At 42.5% G+C, this 23,191-nt stretch overlaps 1 protein-coding gene across 9 annotated transcripts in view; it reads left to right on the top strand.

Annotated features, from left to right (window-relative positions):
- CDK19 (cyclin dependent kinase 19) overlaps window positions 1–23,191 on the top strand; it is a 183,507-nt gene that overhangs the window by 139,894 nt on the left and 20,422 nt on the right. For all 9 annotated transcript variants that reach the window (XM_061623616.1, XM_061623620.1, XM_061623614.1 and 6 more), the window contains 2 exons: window positions 19,920–20,063; window positions 20,218–20,287. In XM_061623616.1, coding sequence (XP_061479600.1) covers window positions 19,920–20,063; window positions 20,218–20,287 — 214 coding nt within the window. The remainder of the gene's footprint in view (window positions 1–19,919; window positions 20,064–20,217; window positions 20,288–23,191) is intronic.

The raw sequence follows: 23,191 nt of genomic DNA, 5'->3' as shown, positions 1-23,191 counted from the left end.
CCACTGGATGTCTGGTGCCTTCTCTCTCCTGCAGCAAGACGACTCCCAGCACGAGGTCTGACGCATCTGTAGCCACGATGAATGGTTGCTCATAGTCTGGTGCTTTTAATATGGGTCCTTGGCACAAGGCTTGCTTCAGCAGATCAAAAGCCTTCTGACATTCATCCATCCATACCACACGCTCAGAACACTTTTTCTTTGTCAATTCATGCAAGGGGGTTGCGATTTCCCCAAAATTTTTCACAAACTTCCTATAAAAACCAGCCACACCTAGAAATGCCCTAACTTGCTTTTTGGTTAAGGGGATAGGCCACGCTTGTATTGCCTCCACCTTGCTCCATAAGGGGGTGATTTTCCCACTCCCCACCTTATGTCCTAAATAGATTACTTCCTTTAGCCCAAACTGGCATTTCTTAGCTTTTATTGTGAGGCCTGCTTTTCTTAATGCCTCTAATACTGTGGTCAGGTGTTGGACATGCTCAGGCACCAACTTGCTAAAAATGGCCACGTCGTCGATATAGGCCACTGCAAAATCTGACATGCCTCGCAACACAGTATTGATTAGCCTCTGAAACGAACTTGGTGAGTTCCTTAGTCCCATGGGTAAGGTCACAAACTCATATAACCCATCTGGTGTACTGAAGGCAGTTTTGGCTCTGGATTGCTCGTGTAGTTCCATTTGCCAAAATCCTTTACAGAGGTCTAACGTAGAGATAATGGTTGCTGCCCCCAATAACTCTAACATTGCGTCTACCCTGGGCATGGGATACGCATCTGGGGCCCTGATTTTATTGATTAGCCAATAATCAATGCAAAATCTTGTCGTTCCATCTTTTTTCGGAACCAGGACAATACTTGAGGCTCAGGAACTGTTAGATTCCCTGATCACTCCTAGTTCCAGCATATCTTCGACCTCCTTTTTGATCTCACTCAAAACTTTCCCATTCACACGGTACGGCATAGATCTGATTGGGGCATGATCTCCAGTATCAATGGAATGTCTGGCTATACTGGTTCGGCCAGGTTTATTGCTAAAGAGATTCCCATAGTTTTTCAAAACTCTCAGAATCTCTTCTTTTACTTCCTCCTTCACCTCCTCTGACCATTCCACTTGATCTACCCCTCCTTTGTCTTTGCTTTCCTGTACCAAATCTGGAAGTTCAGGCCCACTTCCCTCAGGGAATAAGATAACTTGCAACACCTTTGCATCCCTGGTATGGTAAGGCTTTAACATATTTACATGAACCACTTTGCTTTTGTTTAATTGGTCTGTGGTGATTACATACGTCACTGTGTCAAGCCTTTCTCTTATGGTATATGGTCCTTCCCAGTTAGCCTGTAATTTGTCATGTTTCCTGGGTATGAATGCCATAACCATATCTCCCACCTCATACACACGTTCCCTGGCTGTTTTGTCATACCAGTAACTTTGCTTCTCCTGTGCTTGACTCAAATTCTCTTTCACTACTTCCATCATTGATGTTAATTTATTGCGGAATTCCAATACAAAATCTACTACAGATGTTTTGTACTCTCCCAGGGTTCCTTCCCATGAATTTTTTAACAGTTCCAAAGGTCCCCTCACTTTTCTAGTGAACATCAGTTCAAAGGGTGAGAAGCGTGTTGACTCTTGAGGGACTTCTCGGTACGCAAATAAGAAGCATCCCAAACGTCCATCCCAGTCTTGTGGGTGATCTTGAACATAGCTTCTTATCATGCCCTTCAAAACCCCATTGAATCTCTCAGTTAGCCCATTAGTGGCGGGATGGTAAGTAGTGGTCTTTAGATATTTTAGACCGCAACATTTCCACATACATTGCGTCACTTCTCTCATGAATACACTGCCTTGATCCATCAGCACTTCATGAGGGAAACCCAGCCTCATAAAGATTTGTAATAAAGCCTCTGCCACTACAGGGGCTTCTACAGATCTTAGTGCTTCTGCGTCTGGGTACCTGGTGGCAAAATCCACCACCACCACTAGATATTTCTTGCCATGCCTTGTGGGTTTGGAAAAAGGGCCCACCAAATCTATTCCCACTCTATAAAAGGGTTGTCCAATTATAGGAAGGGGCTTTAAGGGTGCCTTAGTCTTTACTCCACTTTTCCCCACCTTTTGGCATATACCACAAGATAGACAATGTTGTTTTACATCTTTGGAGATGTTTGGCCAATAATAGTGTGCAGCCAATTTCCTCTTGGTCTTTTTTATTCCCAGATGTCCTGCACATGGGACATCGTGGGCTACCTCTAGCAATCTGGTTCTGTATTTGCTAGGTACTATCAATTGCTTCACTGGTTCACATTCATCCTTTCTCTCAGCAGGCATCCACAGTCTATATAAAATCCCATTCTCACACACAACTTGATTCCTCAGTTTGTCAGTGAAAGGAATCTGTTGGGTCAGGGATTGCTCCTTTATTTGCTTCAAACTGGTATTAAGTTCTTCTCTGAAATGCTTTGTCTCTTCCCCAGAGACCATTTGATACCGTTTGTCTCCTTCAGCAGGCCTGCCAAGGGTTGCTATGGTGACCTGAGGCTCGCAAACAGATTCCACCCTGTTTCCTTCAGCCCCTTTTAACATGGCTTCTGTTTCTCTGCCAAGTTGCTGTCTGGTCACCACATATATTTTCCCTTGTGCCCCCATAACATCTCTTCCCAGTATCACTGGTTCTTGTTGTTGGGCATTAATACCTACTTTATATTTGCCCTCTCGGCCTCTCCACTCCATTTTCACTAGGGCCATAGGCAAGCTTTCTGGTCTACCCCTCACTCCTTGAATAGTCACCGTTTCCTGAGGTAATATTTCCTCAGATTTTATTAAATCTGGCCTCAGTAACGTCTGAACGGCACCAGTATCAAGCAATGCCCAATAATTTGCCCCTTGTACACTCACTTCCTCTCTCAGACTTGAATCAAGGTCTGTTACTTCTGTCCAGTTTATCTGGCAGAACTGAACCTTTTTCGTGGTTAGATCTTTTGGTTCTATTTTTACTGCCCTTGTCTGAGCAGGATTACTAATGGGGTTGGCAACCTCACATTGAAAACGCAGGTGCCCCGGTCTACCACATTTATAACATAATTTCTCCTCTGTTTTAGGGTACACAGATCCGCTCTGGGGTGTCCTGTGCCCTTCAGATTTTACTGGAGGACTCACTCGCTGTGGCACCACATCCTTTCTGCCGCCACTATATGGTCTGGGTTTAAAATCTCTTGATGTTTTCCCCACCCAGCCAGTTCTATTGGAGGCAAAGTGATCCGCCATCTCTGCGGCCTCCTGCACCGATGTAGGGGAACGGTCTTTGACCAGGAGCCTTATTTCTGGTGGTAACTGATGGTATAATTGATCCAGTATCATGAGGCTTTTCACCTCTTCCACTGACTGAGCTTTGGCACTACTCATCCACTTTCCAAATATATCCATCAGCTTTGCTCCCAGTTCAACAAAAGACCTCCCTGCTTGGATCTGACAGTTTCGGAATAACTTTCTAAAATAGTCAGGTCCCAGTCTGAATCTTTTAAACACTGCCTCTTTAAACTCAGCATAGGTGACGGGCCTGTCTGAGGGGAAATATTGGTATACCTCTGCCAATTCCCCTTTGATCAGGTTTGATAAATACTGCATGTATTTATCTTCAGGTAGCCCCCACAACTGAGCTGCCTTTTCAAAGGTTGTGAGATAAATTTGAGGATCTTGACCAGGCTCATAGACAGCAAAGTCCTTTGGAGTAATTTTTATTTTTGTTTCATTTCTGTCCTTTCTTGTTTCATCAGAATGAAACTTCTCTCTTTCAAATTTTAACTTTTCTACCTGTAATTCAGCATCCACTCATTCTCTCAAATTCCAACTCCCTCTGCTTTTCTTTCTCATCCGCCTCAATCCTCAATCTCTCAGTTTCCATTCTCAACTTCTCAGTTTCTAACTCTCGCTGCTTTTCTTTCTCATCCATTTCAAAGACCCTCTGCTTGTCTTTTTCCTCAGCCTCCCTCCTCAATCTCTCAGTTTCTAACTCTCGCTGTTTATCTTTTTCCTCAGCCTCCCATCTTAACTTCTCTCTCAAATACTCTATATAAGCGGGATTGCTTAAGTATCCTTCTGGGGTCTCTTCCCTGACAGGTTGTTTTTGCTGGGCAGTTGCAAATCCTATAAGTGCTACCCTCAATTCATCTACCCCTTTACCCTCGTGAGGTAAATTGAATGTTATGCACTTCTCCACCAGCTCCTCTCTTTTCATTTTTTATATATTCAGCCATGGTGTTTGAGTTCACTCACTCTTTGCCACACACTCTTTGCCAGTCACTCTCACAAATAATCTTGTTTTGTTATTTCTGTTTGTCACACCACTGTTAGGGATTCTCTAGTATTCGTACCACCGCTACAGCCAACACCTGTGACGTAGTCTCATTTGTTCGTATCCCACCGCTACTGCTACCACATGTGACGCCCTTCCCTGGCTCTCCCTGTCAGGTTCCTACCTGCTCGTGGTTACTGCCTGTCACTAGGCACCACCAGGGACTCCACCAGTCTGGACTGTCCTTTTTTATGGTTTCTCTCCCCGCTCTAGCACAGATCTCAACAGATCCCGCTGCTAGGCAGCACCACCAGTCACGTCCTATAACCAGTATTCCCAGAGACTCTGCCTGAGTCTCTCTATCAGGTTACCTCTGTGACTGAGTGCTTAAGCTGTCCCACTCCCTTTGTATCAATGCAGATAATTCTGGTTTGCTCTGAATACTTGTGGTGTTATATTCTCCCCTTCACCGCTGCCACCATTTGTTTCCCTTCAGCCTTGGTATTTACCTTACCCTCCCTTCTGGTCTGTGAAACCCCAGCCAAGGATCAGACCTTTGGTAAACCAAATATATTTATTAAATAACAGAGATAACAAGATTTCTTTATAAAGGCGCTTAAGCATATGGTTTCATCTATTCCTGAGGTACTGGTCTTAGTATTAATCCGAACTCCACACTCTCCTCACATCCACCAACTCTCCACCCAATCTCCTCTCAAAAACCCACCAAAACAACCCACTCACGATCACCGTCCACCCAGATTTAACTGTCATCCTTCCATTTATACTCTCAGCCATTCTAAACACTCAGCCAATCATCCAGCATTCTACTGCCCATTCACTCCCCCCTCCTCTTTCATTCCACTTACCATGTATCTCCTATACAAACAGCACTTACCATATTTACACTAATACAGGATCATCACATTTCCCCCCCCCTTAAAATAACAGCAGAGTATTATTCCTGTTCCAGGATTCATACGCCGCGTTAACAAATAAAACAAGTCTCTCTCGGGAAAATGTCTTTCTTTGTTCCTCCGTCTGGTCACGTCACTGCAGTCCCAGCCACCTGCCTTGACAGTCCATTGGCCAATACATTGTTCTTGCCTTTGATGAACTGGAAGTCCACTTGATAGTCTTGTAGGGCCCAGGACCACCTCTGCAGCATAGTATTATGGTTTTTCATAGTCTGTAACCATAACAAGGCCCGATGATCCGTTGTTACCGTGAATCTTCGTCCCCACACGTATGGGCGCAACTTATTCAGTCCCCACACGACCGCTAGGCACTCCTTTTGGACCGACTAATAGTTTTTCTCCCTCGGCGTCAGCTTGCGACTCAGATACGCCACTGGATGTCTGGTGCCTTCTCTCTCCTGCAGCAAGATGACTCCCAGCACGAGGTCTGACGCATCTGTAGCCACGATGAATGGTTGCTCATAGTCTGGTGCTATTAATATGGGTCCTTGGCACAAGGCTTGCTTCAGCAGATCAAAAGCCTTCTGACATTCATCCATCCATACCACACGCTCAGAACACTTTTTCTTTGTCAATTCATGCAAGGGGGTTGCGATTTCCCCAAAATTTTTCACAAACTTCCTATAAAAACCAGCCACACCTAGAAATGCCCTAACTTGCTTTTTGGTTAAGGGGATAGGCCACGCTTGTATTGTCTCCACCTTGCTCCATAAGGGGGTGATTTTCCCACTCCCCACCTTATGTCCTAAATAGATTACTTCCTTTAGCCCAAACTGGCATTTCTTAGCTTTTATTGTGAGGCCTGCTTTTCTTAATGCCTCTAATACTGTGGTCAGGTGTTGGACATGCTCAGGCACCGACTTGCTAAAAATGGCCACGTCGTCGATATAGGCCACTGCAAAATCTGACATGCCTTGCAACACAGTATTGATTAGCCTCTGAAACGAACTTGGTGAGTTCCTTAGTCCCATGGGTAAGGTCACAAACTCATGTAACCCATTTGGTGTACTGAAGGCAGTTTTGGCTCTGGATTGCTCGTCTAGTTCCATTTGCCAAAATCCTTTACAGAGGTCTAACGTAGAGATAATGGTTGCTGCCCCCAATAACTCTAACATTGCGTCTACCCTGGGCATAGGATACGCATCTGGGACCGTAATTTTATTGATTAACTGTTACATATGCGAGACTATATCTCTCCTTTGGAGAAAACAACAAATATTATGTTCAGGAATGTAATGTTTTATTTAAGCTATGCCTGGCTTATTTCCTGGTATGCAGAAAGAACCTCCATGACCTAGAGCAGTGTATTTAAGTATCATGGATAATAGTCATTGGCTAAAGATTTCCAGAGTTTCTTTTAAAAAACAAAACAAAAAACCAATCCTATAAACTGTAAGCTCCTATTGCTTGGAGAAAAAGATGTGACACATGGGGAGACACAAGAAGCCAAAACGTTAGAAAAAGAAGTCTTTCACACCATATGATCATCACAGTTTATCTGTATGCCGCCTTTTCATAGTAATCTATGGCCAAGGCAGCCTACAGCATGAAAAAGTTACATAATTAACTCAGTCACAAAACAAAATTTAAACCTACAATAAGTTAATGAGAACATCTCATCAAATACACAAAATGAAACAATTCTCTTAATTAAAGTCCAACAGTACAATACAAAAACATTATCCTAATAACAGTAAAAATAACTAATCTCCAGAATTAGGTATGGCCCTCAACAAAAGCCCACTATCAAGATGGTCTCTGATACCTTCAGGTAGTAGCAGCTTTTGTAGTTGAATCAGTCAGGGTCCCATGGGTCCCACCCTCCCAGGCCAGTGGAAGCAGGCCAGCAAGCAGGGAGAGGGGCTTGCAGCACTCACAGTCAAGATGGTCTAAGTCAGTGTGGTCTCACAGACAATACGATTGGTTTGAAATACTGTAGCAGCAAGTTCAACAAGTTCCTCTAGTACTCCAGTGGTATGGGCACTCGGACATTCACACAAAGAATCTTTAGGTTTCATACAAGCAGGACTCAAAATCCCTTCCCCTTTTGATCAACCACATCTGGTCAAGACACTGTTCCACTCCCCACACAAAGTGAAATTGGGATGTGCAACAACCCCACACAAGCCCTGCTAATTGATTACCGATACCAGGATGTTTGTGTTATCTTCAAAGTGCTGCTTTTCAATTTAATTCATATTAATTATAAGTTCTTGCTCTTATTTCTAATGTGAGTTAATTATCTTGCAGAAGCCCATTTCACATTTTCACATATTTAAATAAATAAAAGGCAGAGCTTGGAAAAGTTACTTTTTTGAACTACAATTCTGTTTGCTGTTTGCTGTTCCTGTTTTTTTAGCTTTTCCGTTATTGTTAGTTTTTATTGTTAGTCTCTTAATGTTTTGATGTTTGCATGTTCTGCTTTGTACGTCGCTTAGAGTGGCTGACAATTCAGCCAGATAAGCAACTAATAAGTCGAATAAATAAATAAATAAATTCCCATCAGCCCAATCCAGCGGCCATGCTGGCTGGGGCTGATGGGAGTTGTAGTTTAAAAAGTAACTTTTCCAAGCTCTGGGGCCCAGTCTAACCCATGAAGAAACATTTTGGGGTTACAGTTTACCACCAAGAATCTCCTCCCCCAACAATAAAAAGGATCCAGTGCAGCCCATGAAGAAACTCCCACCCCATGTCAGCCAAACATGCTTTTGTGGTAGTTTGACAGAACTCTCATTGAAATGTGTATGTGTGTGTATGTGGAGAGTGAGAGAGAAATTGCTGATTTCAAAGACTGGTAGGTGTCCTGCCCAGAGTGAGACTCACGAGACGGAGATGAGGATGGAATTAATTCCTGTTTTATTAAAGTACAGGCACACTATGCCAACTCACTGCAGTCCCTAACTAGGCTACCTAAGTAAACTCTGCAGCGTGTGAAGGAAGTTGAGTCAGCACCCAGGTCAGGGGGGAGCAGGCTTAAGTAGGAAAAATCTTCACCTGTAATCTCTGACTCCTTCAAAGACCCTCCTTCTGACCGAAGCACTTCTCCCGGCATCTGGCATGGGGCAAAAGGGGGCATGCCTCCGCTGGCTCATCTGACAATACAGTCTCAGTAGCTGCCGACTCGGCTTCCGGAGGCAGGGAAGCGCTTGAAGTGCCAAGGGGGGAGCTCAGGGGGGTGGAGTTGGCGCATGTGCCAAGACATGCCCCAACGGCTCTATGGGGGTGTCTGGAAGTTGAGTGCTGTCTACTTTGGCAGGAGAACTGTCCGTGGGAACTGGCACAGTGTCAAACACCCCCCTCCCATCTTGTCCTCGAAAGTCTCAACATCCTCTGATTCTTCCCCTTGCCCTGGCAGCCAGCACTGACACTCATCCAGCCCCCCTCCTTGATCCTCCTGAGGGAGCTGGGGCTCAACAGTAGGCTGGCTAGCCACAGAAAAGAAAAAAAGTTTATGCTTGCTGCTGCTTTAATTGCAAATGGAGAGAAGTGCAACAAGGAGCTTACAAATGCATGCATCTAATTGGCTCAGAATGAAATGCGTGCATCTGATTGGTTGGGAAGGTTCTTCATAGTTCTCCCCTAATTCTATGGAGCATTCATTGCACATCTGAGGGTCTCCTGTTTGGCTAGAGTTTATTCAAAGAGAAAATCAAAATGGAGGTTCAGATGGGTCCCCTGCCTTCTCTGACCACTCCCACTGGAATTTTTTATTTAAAAATATTTTTTACCCCTTGAAACAGGGGTGGGAGCATAGTGATTATTATGATTGGCTGTGCTGTCTGGAAAGTATTGGGCAGCACAGGACAGAAACAAGTCCAGGGTGTCTCTAAATGAGAGGCAATGTTTTGAATATGAGTGTAAGGTACAGAGAAGGGGCTGGGCTAGAGCTTTGACAGGGGGAGTAGGATGGGCAGTGCCCCACTTGCACTAAGTGAGGGGCCTCCACTGGGCTACCCTCTGCCAGGACCCTGATGAGAGGGAGATTTGGGACACAGGGCTGGTTTGCTTGTTCACTCTAATGTAGTGAGAGGGGAATAGTAGGTACAAGGCTGGATGCTGAGGTGAAAAACAGTGACTGGATTGAGTGAAATAGCCTTAATTGACTAGTTCACTGTGGAGGTAGGCCATTATCAGATATTTTGTGATTTTGCTGTGTTATATTGTTTTGATGATTGATTGATTGATTGATTGATTGATTATACTCTTACTGTATCTTCTATTGCTTTGGGGTCCTTTGAGTCAAAAAGTGGTGTATAAATAAATTATAATGCCGCCCTGGGCTCCTGCTGGGAGGAAGGGCAGGATATAAATCAAATAATAAATAAATAAACTCCCAGCAGCCTCATCCTGAGCGGTCAGTGTTCAAGGGTTGATGGGGGCTATAGTCTAGCAACATCTAGAAAGCCATAGGTTCCACATCCCTTTTTAAAAATTAACGAGATTACTTTCAGAACTAAGAGAAATTACCTGTATAGGATTCTAAAAGTAGTTCTCTTATTTTGTTAAATGGCAATATTTTCACAGATTAATTTAGTATTTGAGTTTGTTACTGAGGGTTCATGTGATCAGCAGAAGTGCTCACCAACTCTACTTCATCCTTTCCACACATATACATGCTCTCCAGTTACAGTGACCCATTAAATTTGTCTGTACCATTATAAATACTAAATACAATCAGTGGGCTGTTCCGTTTTAATCTCTTGTAGACTTGCTATTGTGCACCAGCCCTTCTTTTCTTTGTTTCAAATGTAAATTCCATGAGATACGTGTTCTATTGTATGTATTTTGAAAGTTGCTTGTCTAGATATTCTGTGTAATGCACTGTAACAGGAATTCTGGGTGGAGCAGTGCTTGAGAAAACACACAAATACATTAAATAATGGGATTCCAGAAGTTCATCCAAATGATGGCAAAGCAGTGAGGTGGTTGGTCACACTGTTACAAAAAGGGTTATGTTTGCATTAGGATGCTTGAGCAGGGGAGTTCACAACCTCTAAACTACTTGTAAAATTGTTTTTACTAGGGGGGCTTTGCCCCCCTGCTTATTCTGTTTGCCATTCCCCCACTCATTCCGCTCACCTGCCCCACCCACCTGTCAAAGTTAGCCCACACAGTGGGAGCAAAAATCTTTTCCACTACTGATGTAATGAGTTAGTATGTGGGGAGGAGGGTTAGACCTGGCTGAGCCTCTCCCTCCCCCCCCTTTAGACCAGCCTGTAATTCTTCTGCAATTCACCTGAGCCGGTCCCGCCTCCTCCTCCACTGTTTCTATTAGCTGGGGAAGCTTTCCTGGTGTTAGTGGTGGGAAGTGGGCTGCATGGACACCTCGGATGGGCACACACATACCCGGCGCAGCCTGGAAGAAAGGAAGGCCTTGCTGTAGCAATGCTGAGGCCTCCCACGAGCCAGCTCCATGGCTTGCCCAGGCCACCGCTGCTGTCCTGCCTGCTCCTTTGCTTGTTCTTCCACCTGCTCATTCGCTTGCTCTTCCACCCACCTGCTCCCTACCATTACCACACAGCATGGAGGACGTGGAGGCCTCATCGTAGCAATGCTGATGCGTTTCTGGAGCTGGCTCTGCAGCTTGTCTAGGCTGCCGCCACGGCTGCCCACTCGCTTGCTGTCCCACCTGTTTTGCTCTCCCATCTGTTTGCTTCCTTTCCTGAGCCCTTTCACCTGCCCCCAACCACCATCACACAGCCTAAGAGGAAAGGGAGGCCTTGCAGAACTGCCGCAACCTCTCACTTCATGAGTCATCCAGGCCACAAGCTGCAATCACAAACATGCATCATTTGGGAGATCACACTTTCCTAAATATAGCAGTTTGGTTGCTCCGAAAATGTGAAACCCCTGTAACAAAAGAACATCCAGGGCAAATGTATGTGGATGTACATGATAAACTGAAAACCAAAGTGTACCAAAAAATTGCAGGAAGACTCGGGACGGTGGTTATTGTCCAGTGACAAGAATGTTTCATGTATGTGAGGGGACATCAAAGAAGGTATGATACAACTTTGTTCAGAAATGTAGTATTAAAAGCCATGATAAGACGTGATCAGACAGATACCTATGCCAGGATAGTCATATGAAGATTCATGGCAAGGAGGACAACCCTGAAGACATAATAACTATAATTGTTCATGTACCTCTTGAGTCCAGACTTGCCTCTAGCATTACGAATACTTCTTAAAAAAGTTAATGAGTTAATCATATAACCCCTTGCAACTACAGAATGCTTAATACATGCACATTCTTTCTGTGGTATGATGCAAATCTCAAGCTACAGCTTGAAATCTCTTTATAATAAATACCATTTGAATCTATATTACACAGCCCTAATAAGAGAACGTATATTATTTTTAATAGCTTGTGAATTCATAAGCAATTCTTTTGCAGATCAGCATGGAGGGAAAGCATAACAAATATATTTGCAGGAAAAATGTCAGATAAGGTCTGTAACTGTTCATTATGTTATCTTGTTTTTCATATCACACACACATTCAGCAGAACCTGGGATGGCTTACAAAATTAAGATAATTAAAATGTAGCAAACATGTTAAATGGAAAAATACATTAAAATATGTTTAAAAGCCTTGGAGAACAAAAACGTATTTGCTTGGTGCCAGAAGGATAGCAATATTAGTGCCAGACAAGCCTCTCTGGGAGGGAATTAAACAAACAGGGTCCCATCACTGAGAAGGCTCTCCCTGGTGACCACATGTCTTACCTGGTAGGGGCACGTGGAGGTGAGCCTCTAAAAATGGTCAGGAATCTCTATGTATAGGTATAGCTGTGAGAGTTGGCTTTCCCTCAGGTACCAGGATCCTAAGCCATATGGATCTTTAAAGGTAAACAGCAGCACTTTGAATTGTTCTTCGAAACAGATTGGAAGCCAGTTAAATTATTTCAATACTGGTGAGATATGATCCCAACAACCAACCATAATCAGCAGCTTGGCAGCTGTGTTTTGAACTAACTGAAATTACCAAACAGTGTTCAAAGGCAGTCCCACATACAGCATGTTATAGCAGACAATCCTAGATGTTTCCAAAGGATGGATAACTCTGATTAGGCTCATGCTGTTTAGGAAAGAATGCTGCTGGCACAGTAGTCCAAGCTGAGGAAAGGCATTCCTTCCCGCTGTCTGAACCTCCAGTGACAAAGCTGAATCCAGGAATACCCCCATTTACTTTATCCTTTTAAGGAGAATACAAGATGACCCACCTACCTATAGAACCCATGTCCTGTCAGTATTGATTTTGTTTTTGGCTCACATGCAGACCATCTTCTTTGAGTCCATCCCTTTGTAATTTATAAAAGTGGGCCTTGCTCCAAAATGTTCTCTGGTATTCAACAGATCTGAACTCTTCCTTCCAACACCACATGTTTCACCCACACATTCAGACCTCTGAGCTTAGCCTGTTTAGTTGGCCCTACATGTGGAACAGTAGCTTTTCTGAGAATGCTATCTTGGAGATCCTGGATTTCAACATCCTACCTAGCAACTTAAATTTGTTTCTAGGATTGCATGGCTATATTTTCCAACTTCACTGGGGCTGACGTGCAACATGAGTGCTCACTCTTCCTGTACTGTCTTGCCATGCGGTCAACACACACATTTTATTTATTTATTTATTATTTAATTTGTATCCTGCCCTTCCTCCCAGCAGGAGCCCAGGGCGGCTAACAAATGGCTAAAAACACTTTAAAATATCATAAAAACAGATTTAAAATACATTAAAACAAAACAGCGTTAAAAACATTTTTTTAAAAACAACTTTTAAAAAAGGTTAAAAACATTATTAAAAAACATATTAAAATTTATCAAGAATATTGGACAAAAATTGAAAATTCACTTTAAAGCCACATCAGCTAAATACATAGAAATATCACTTAAAATATTACAAAAATGGTACTTAACACCATCCAGAATAGCAAGGATAAACAAGTCCTACTCACCATTGTGCTGGAGAGGATGTGGAGTACGAGGATCTTATGTTCACATGTGGTGGGAATGTGAACGTATTCAAAGATTCTGGATGGAGGTCTTTGAAGAAATATCCAATATAACAGGAACGAAAGTAATAAAAACACCGGAATTGGCATTACTGAATAAATTTGATGGTCAAAATCAAACCATATTACACAAAAAGCAAACTGAGTATCTCCTAATAGCAGCACGTATGTTGATAGCTAAATGCTGGAAGGAGGCAAAAGGATTAAACATTAGGAAATGGTACAGTATAGTAAGGGAAATAGCGCTTACAGAGAAACTCACTCAACGTCTGAGAGTAGTAAGAGGACAAAAGAAAAAAGATAGTTTTGCTACAGAATGGTCGTGTTTTATTACATATATAAACAAAACAACAGCATCAATACAGGTTCCAACTGCCTTTAAGAGTTTATGGCTACAATAGTTTTTCTTCAATACCTTGATTTGAGATCTGTCAACTTGTTAATTAATTATAATCAAATAACTAATGTTAAGTAATATGTATTGTATTTGTATTGTAAATGGATAGCGACAGACTGAAAACAAACACATATGTAAAGTATTAGTCTTTGTATATATGGTCTTTGAACTACGTTAATATTTAAAATACACTTTTTCTATGTATATTCCCAAATAATATATATATATATATATGTAACATGTTAAGCATATCACATCACAAACTCATCTTTCTGCATTCCTTGTGATAATATCACCAGTTGCTGGAAGCCCCCCCCCCCCGGCCAATTCTGGAGGCATATCCTTGCTTTGAGAGGATATCAGTTTGTTACCCAAGCAATGGGTCTTTTCTAAAGAATTGTTTTCCTCTTTCTCAAAAAGATGCCTTACTTTCCTGAGGCTCTCACCTTCTGTGACAGCAGACGATTATCAGCTTGGGAGCAAGATGTTTCTGTCACATTCCAGAAGGTTTTGTCTACGTATCTTTCTCCAGGTTGTCTACATTGGCCTCAATGGAACTAACCTTTCTCTGAGAACCAGGAGTTCATTGTGGTGAGCACATGCCCACGACTTAAAGCCACTCATGTATTTATTATTTATTTATTTATTTAAAATATTTCTATCCTTCCTTTCTACCCTATAAAAGGGCACTCAGAGCAGCTTACAATAAAATCGAGCCTGTACATAATAAAATTATACACAATAAAAATCACAAAAACATTAAAATACATAAAATGCAATTAAAATACATAAAATAATATATATACATACACACACACACATACATGCATATATAGGGAGTGGTACTGAAGGGATTACTGAGGTAAAAATTAACATAGAAGGCATAAAATCAGTGTCAGGCTCTACCTTCATTCCCTCCCAAAGTCTCTCCTGAACAAGATCGTTTTCAGAAGTCTCCGGAAAACCATCAGGGAGGGAGCAGAGCGGGCTTCTTGAGGTAGGGTATTCCAAAGCTTGGGGGCCACAGCTGAAAAGGCTCTTCTGCGTGCCTCTCAGTCTAACATTTTTCACTCTAGGCATGCAGACGAGACCCGAGACAGATGATCTTAAATTCCGGGCAGGTACATATGGGCTTAAGAGGTCCCTCAGGTACATTGGTCCAAGGCCGTTTAGGGCTTTAAAGGTCAGAACCAGCAGTTTGAATTGGGCCCGGAAACAAATTGGGAGCCAGTGGAGTCGATAAAGCACAGGGGTGATATGATCCCTGCATTGTGCTCCAGTTTACATTCTGACTGCTGCATTTTGAACCAACTGTAATTTCTGGACCTTTTTCAAAGACAGCCCCACATAGAGTGTGTTACAGTAATCAAGCTTCAATGTCACCAATGCATGTGTCACTGTGGCCAAGTCAACTGCTTCCAGGAACAGAAGCCACTGGTAGACCATTTTGAGATGGCCAAAAGCACTTCTGGCTACTGCAGCCACCTGATAGTCAAGCAGCAGGGCAGGATTCAGGAGGACTCCCAAACTGCAGACCTGCTCCTTCAAGGGGAGTGCAACCCTATCCAGAATAAGTTGCAACCCTATCACTGGCACAGTTTTCCCCTTGTCCAGCAACACTTCCATCTTGTCTGGATTAAGTTTCAGTTTGTTAGCCGACATCCAGCCCTTCACAGCCTCCAGGCACTGGTTTAGGATGAGCACTCCCTCCCTGCAATCAGGTGGTAGGGAAAGATTGAGTTGAGCATCATCAGCATATTGATGACATTGTACTCCAAATGTCTGGATGACCTCTCCCCATATAAATGTTAAAGATCATAGGAGACAGAATTGAACCCTGCGGTACCCCGTACGTAGGACAATGGCCAGGGGACAAGCAGTAGTCTCCCAGCACCACTTTCTGGGTCCTGTACATCAGGTAGGACTGGAGGCACCATAAAACAGTGCCTGCCAATCCCATCCCAGCTAGACGGCCTAGAAGGATACCATGGTCGATTGTATTGAAGGCCGCTGAGAGGTCCAGCAGCACCCACAGGGATGCACTCCCCCTGTCTGATGCCCAGCATAGGTCATAAAGCAGGGCGACCAAGGCAGTCTCTGTCCCATGACCAGACCGATTCATCCAGGAAAACTTGGAGCTGATCAGCAACTACCCTCTCAATCACCTTACCCAAAAAGGGGAGATTAGAGACTGGGCGGAAGTTGTTAAGATCCACAGGGTCTAACGAAGGCTTTTTAAACAAAGGTCTTATCACAGTCTCCTTCAACAATGTTTATTATTATTATTATTATTATTATTAATTACATTTGTATATCGCCCCATAGCCAAAGCTCTCTGGGCGGTTTACAACAATTAAACACATTAAAAATAAATATACAGATATACAAATTTAAAAACACTTAAAAAAAATTGAAAAAATGTTGGCATAGAACCTTCCCTTAGGGAGGTGTTAATTAAATATGCCAACCAATCAACTACTCCCACTCTAGCAGATTTGATCAACCAGGATGGGCAAGGATCAAGAGAACAAGTAGTGCCCCTCGATTCTTCCCGAATCCTGTCAACATCCTCAGGCTTTACAAGCTGAAATGTATCCGTAGAAAAATGACCAGAGGAAGCCTCGGACATCTGGCACAACTAGTCAGTGAGGAGACCAAGTCAGTCCGAATATGAGCAATTTTGTCTGCAAAGTGCCTCGCAAACATGTCACAACAAGCGACTGAGGGCTCAATATAGGGCCAGAGTCCAAAAGACCCTGACCACCCGGAAAAGCATTGCCGGATGACACTGAGCAGACGCAATGGTGGCAGAGAAGTGCACTTTTTTCATGTAGGTAGTCTTATATGTGAGACACTCTGTGCAATATGCTTGATAGTTCCACAATAATTGGTTTTATCTATAGCGGTTTCTGACTGTAGTTTTAATTGGATAACTAGCTGAGTTTTCAGACTGAAGAAGGTTTACTGCCCTGGACTCATTGCCCTTTATCCTAAATTTGCACAGTTGCTTAATTTGCCTCTCTGGCTATGGTGTGTTAACAGCCCTAGCCAATAAGTTTGACTGTGTCCATAGCAGGGCATTCATGCGTACGTTGGTCAGTGTTTCTGTGTGCACATTTGTACACCATCCACACATGAACACTTTCTTCTTTATGCCTTTGAAATCAGTCTTGATGTTTCCTGTCCACACTAGTAGACAACACTTGGCGGAATATACTGTATTCGCACTATGTGTTGTTGCTTCTCCACACACTATAAGTTCCAGAAACCTGAGCTCTGTGGTGGGCATGGGTGCGGGTATTTGTTTAGCTGTGTCCATACCTTAACATATATATTTTTAAAAAGAAACAAGTTTTCCAGTATACAAGAAGAGCAGTCAAAAATGATGTGTCGCTCCAAGCCACGCAAAGATTGGGAGTTGCTTACACTTCCTCCCCCTCCCTTTCCTTTCCTGCCTCCTGTACCTGCAAGGGCATTTTTTTAAATACAACTGTTTTGTGCAAGAGCTCTTATGCACAAAGGAGCCGATTTTAAAATACAAATCCATTGAATGTGCCTTCAGCATCAACCAGTGGGAAAGAGCAGGCAGCATCCTTTCCTTTGAGCTGATGGAAGTAGGGTGTGTGGTGATAGATGGCACCCAGGGAAATGTCACAACACATGTAAAAAAGCACACCCATGCAATGCATTTCACCACATCCACAGTCAGGTAACGAATTTATATTGGATGTTCTTCCTTTATTGGATTATCCTCAGATCGGAAGAATCGAAATGTAGCAGGGGAGGAAAAAGTACGGGCTGCCACTTGGATGAGGAGGACATACACTGCAAATTTTTATTATAAAAAAAATAGACACACATGCAGCTTCATATCCACATTAAACTCCAGGGTGGATGAGCCCTTTGTATGTTGTAAAAATAGTTCTAGCTCTTCCTTATTATTCATAGTGTTTTTCTGACAACTCTTTCCCATTTTTGAATATGTAGAATTGTATAATGGATGCACAGAATAAAAAACTAAGTGCACAATCCAGGCAAAATTAAATGTTCTTAAGTTGTATTGATTTCAGTAAACTAATCTATGTGCTTAGCTCTCCCATTGAAATCAATGAAACTTGGTAGTGCCTGTTAGGATTACACCCTGATTATTTCCAAAGTATATAAATGAGACACCTTAATACTAGCCCTAGTAAAGGCTATTTCATTGTGGTATCTTATTATTATGGGCAAAATTGCCTGGCTAGTGCCTTGAGTTTTATTTACACCATGTTCAGTGGTGACCATGTACATGGTAGACTCTAGAATAATTTAACACGAGAGCTAATTTCAGTACCTGCAAAACACGACCTGTGTCTTTCATTCTGTTATGATATAACTGTTTCAGACAAGGTATGTTGGGAATACTTCAGAACAGCTGATAAACGAGTGCCTTGAAAATGCTGAAGAGCTGAAAGTGTGATCCAAGAACTGTGATTGATAACTGTCAGCCCTCTTGCTATGTGAAGTGTTCCACCAATTGGTAGGGTTTTCGTTCCAAATTTACTTTAAACTGAAAACAAGCAACCCTGCTTTATTATCTTACTGCATAGCTAGTAATGGCTGTAGTTGATGCAAGCCTTGATTAGTTAGTTGAGTCTAGTGTTGCAAGATTTTGTGTGTGTGTGTGTTTTAAAAAATGTGATTTCTGTTGCCTTTTGGAAGATGCATGATCTGTCTCAGGGATAACTAGCCTGTCTCAGTCTGAGGGCCACATTCACCCTTGGCCACTTGTGACCCTTGTGTCAGTGGTAGATGTGGCCACATGCGCTCATTCTCATACCACGTACAAACATAAAGAACCAGACATGGACACTGAGGATGTACACAGAATTAGTAGGGATGGGGTGACTTGCACACAAATCAGTTTTGCCATGTTCAAGGCCTCCAGGCACAAGTTTCTCAATATTGCTGCTTACCTGCAGCTTTTTTTGTGTGTGTACTTATTTGCACCTCTCAAAGCCATCAGTCAAATGTCTGCACTGCTCTCACCATGGTAAGCATACCCCCCATTTCCTTCAGTTCTCTTTGGCATGCCTTCTCTGGTATGCCTCTTCTGTTTAACTTTGGATTCTAGTTCCTATATTTTAATCCTAGTGTTCATCTTTCCAGTACTTTTAAAATAAATAAAGCTGTGCCATGCTACCTTGGAAGCCTCTGTTTTTAGTCTAGCATGTCGAAAAATAGACTGGGAATGTTCCTTCCTTTTCAGTTCCTCAGAGCAAGAGATGCCTTCATAAGTTGCTTTGGAAGTTTTTTTTTTTTGTCTTCCCTTAGGGGTAATTACAACTAGAGCTTTTTCCCTTAACTGCAACAGTAAAGAACCTCCAGCCAGATGCAGCCTATAGTTTCCCCTCCTTGGCCCCCTTGCATGTTGATTAAGTTTGGGGGGAAACTCCCATACACGTGAATGGGACCTTCTCTTCTGAAGCCTAATGGCTGTATGGGGAGAGGGGCAGCTTTCAGGAGGTAGCAGCTGAGGAGGGGGAGGGGGAGGGGTAGCCCCCTTTTGCCTTTGGCTTGCCCACCACTTGCTCTCTTCTTGTCTACCCCGGTATGTCACCAAGAGATTTTCCTGAGGGAATGCAGGCCTCGACATAAAAAAGTTCCCCACCCCTGTCTTATCATATAGCTCACATAGGTCAAATGTACGGTATTTTTCTTTTAAAATACTGCTAAAATACAATATACACAAATATATTTATTTATTTTTAACAGTGTTGTAAGTCACTTGGAAATCTTTGGGTAGCAAATGACTAACAAGTCTGTTGGTGGTGGTGTAAGATGTATTTCAAAAATATTTTTTGGCTATTTAGGTCCTGATCCTGGAAATGATCTTTGAAAAGAACATGCTGCTCTTTTGTTTTCTGTTAGTGTGATAGTGTGCTAATAGAGGTTTTTGCAGTTTGCTTTGAGTTTATTTGAATATATTTTAAATCATCAGTAGAATAGCTTTTGTTTGTCGTCAGAGATCAGAAGCTTTGAATCGGTTCTGTACGTCTGATTGTGAAAGTGTGTCTTCAAGTGGAATTTACATGGCCGTTTGTTTCATCTAGTTGTAACGCAACAACTCCAATTTTTGTGTATGTGCGTTCACTGTATGTTTTATTATATCATTGGTGATGAACATTAGAGGTATCATACTTCAGTGAAAAAAATAAATGAGGACACTTAGATTTCACCTGTAATCATCTTTCCTAGATATATGGGCCATCGGCTGCATATTTGCTGAGCTATTGACTTCAGAACCTATCTTTCACTGTCGTCAGGAAGACATCAAAACGAGCAATCCTTTCCATCACGATCAACTCGATCGCATATTCAGTGTAATGGGATTTCCTGCAGGTAATTTAATGTCATGAAGGAGTCCTATGAAAATCCTTGATATGCATTTTTTCAGTAAATTTAATTCTTATGACTGGGGAGTAACTAAGCAAGTATTTGTTTAATCACTTCTTCTTATACTTTAATATTTGCCAATTGTTTTTTCTTATCAAAGATAAAGACTGGGAAGACATTAGGAAGATGCCAGAATATCCTACACTTCAAAAAGACTTTAGGAGAACAACGTAAGTGTTGAATATCTAAGACTTACAGCAATTATGTTTCTAAAACATTAAGTGGTATTTAGTGCTAGTCCTACTCAGAGTAGACCCACTGAAGTCAAAAGATATGACTAACTTAAGTTCATTAATTTCAGTGGATCTATTCTGAATAGGACTTTGTTGAATATTTTATTTATTTATTTATTTTAAACATTTATACCCCGCCCTATTTTCAAAGGAACTCAGGGCGGCTTACAATAAAACAGAAACAGTTAAAAAAACATCACTATATTCAATTTAAACAATTTAAGTGAGTTAGATACAAAGTAAGTTAAAAACTAACTACTATAATTAAAAGCCCGTCTGAATAGAGCAGTCTTCACCTGTGCACGAAAGGCCGATAATGAAGGGGCCAGCCGAACCTCGCTAGGAAGAGAGTTCCACAGATTAGGGGCAGCGATCGAAAAAGCCCTATTCTGTGTCTCTGTAAGAAAGACTTGCGAAAAAGGAGGAGTGAGAAGAAGGATCTCGCTGGAGGATCTTAGAGTCTGGACTGGTTCATAGAGGGAGAAGCGCTCTGACAGATAGCCTGGACTTAAGCCGTATAGGGCTTTATAGGTCAAGACGAGCACCTTGAATTGTGCCCGGAAACAAATGGGCAACCAATGGAGCTGATACAGCATAGGGGTTGTATGATCTCTATAACCCGCCCCAGTCAACATTCTGGCTGCAGCTCTTTGTACCAATTTCAGTTTCTGAGCAGTCTTCAAGGGCAGCCCGACGTAGAGTGCGTTACAGTAGTCTAAACGGGATGTCACTAAGGCATGTGTTACTGTGGTCAAGTCTGACAGATCAAGGAACGGACGCAGTTGGCGCACCAATCTTAATTGAGCGAAGGCACTCCCGGCCACAGCAGAGACCTGCGCCTCCAGGTTCAAAGCCGAGTCCAGGAGCACCCCCAAACTGCGAACCTGTGATTTCAGGGGGAGTGTAACCCCATCCAGCACAAGTTGAATCCCTATTCCCTGATCCGCCTTCCAATTGACAAGGAGCACCTCTGTCTTGTCAGGATTTAATCTCAGCTTGTTCGCCCCCATCCAGTCCATCACTTATATCAGGCATTGGTTTAGAGTCTGGACAGCCTCCTTGGTTTCATCAGGCGGAAAGGAGAGATAGAGTTGGGTGTCATCTGCATATTGGTGGCACCGAACCCCAAAACTCCGGATAACCTCTCCCAGCGGTTTCATGTAGATATTAAATAACATGGGGGACAGAACCGAACCCTGTGGGACCCCATAGGTCAATGGCCAAGGGGTCGAACAGGCATCCCCCATAACCACCTTCTGGGTTCGTTCTTCTAGGAAGGACCGGAGCCACCGTAGTACCATGCCTCCAAGGCCCATCCCAGCGAGGCGGCCCAGAAGGATACCATGGTCGATGGTATCGAAAGCAGCTGAGAGGTCCAGTAAAACTAACAGGGACACACTCCCCCTGTCCAGTTCTCTGCGAAGGTCATCAACCAAGGCGACCAAGGCCGTCTCAGTTCCATGGCCTGGCCTGAAACCAGATTGAGAAGGATCTAGATAATCCGTTTCATCCAAAAATCCCTGGAGCTGGGCAGTCACCACCCGCTCTATTATCTTGCCAAGAAAAGGGATATTGGAGACTGGGCGGTAGTTACCTAATAATAAGGGGTCCAAGGAGGGTTTTTTCAACAAAGGTCTTATTACTGCCTCCTTTAGAACACGTCTCCAACTCGAACATCTCAGAGTTCTCAAACTATGATTATGGGCTCGAAACTCTGTATGTGTAACAATACAACTAATAAACAACAACAAAAGCTACACGAAAATAAGAGTAAAAAAACTAAGAACCACAGACTAAAATGCAAATCACATATGAATTTTGGGAAGCTTTTTACTCTACTGGACACTCCAAAATCCTCAGGAAAAGTGAAAAAGAAAAAGAAGAAGAGGAAACTTAAAAAGCCAGAAACAAAAAACTTGAGTGATAGCCTCTCAGTGGATGTGATCACCGTCTCTCCTACTGACGATATATGCTGTGAAGATTTCCCAAGACCTACATTAGAGGAAATTCCTGATCAATTGGATCGCTCCCAGTATATACAACAATCCTCTAGTGAAGATAAAAGATCGATAGATCAATTGCATCGCTCCCAGTATACACAACAATCCCCTAGTGAAGATAAAAGATCGATAGCAGAGGCAATTCAAGACCAACTTGATCTCTCCCAATATTCTAATGGAGACAGAACAATGAATTCGAACACAGACCTATGGAAGCTTGTGTTAAATAAAGAAAAACTGGTTATACTGAATCTTACAAAACCTACTAGCTGGCTCAATCATAGAGGTCGAAGACAACATTTTTGGCAATTCTTCGAATCTCTACTGCCAGGTATGATTCAATTTAATGTAATTAAATCAGTACACTACCTTTCTTCTAATTATATGTCAATTAAAGCATTAGTAACTTTTCACACTTCCACCGCTGTAAATTGTCTATATGAAGAAAGACTCTTCCTGGCATCCCATCATATTGAGTTAGCAAGAGTCTTTGAAAATCAGGCATCACCTCAAAGCCTTTGTCTACCTCACCTAAAGATATCTACTAGACAAACTATGACAAAGACAATTGGAAAATTAGAGAATACTCCACAATCAAACTTAGAGAATCAGTATCCCTTGGTAAAGACTTATTCTCGACTGTCGGAGAATATAACTCATATACCAATTAACAACGCTGTTAATCAAAAGAAATGTGATAATCTACCTGAAGAGCTCTTTCTGCTCGACTCCTACAAAGACTTTACCATAGATGAGCAGACTGAATTAATCACTAGACTGAAGCAACTGTTGATCGCTTTAGAAAATACGAAGACTTCAGAACCTTGACTAAAAGTAGTCC

This window comes from Rhineura floridana, chromosome 4 (genome assembly GCF_030035675.1).
Source record: "Rhineura floridana isolate rRhiFlo1 chromosome 4, rRhiFlo1.hap2, whole genome shotgun sequence".
NCBI lineage: Eukaryota > Metazoa > Chordata > Lepidosauria > Squamata > Rhineuridae > Rhineura > Rhineura floridana.
This window is presented reverse-complemented; position numbering and strand designations above follow the sequence as displayed.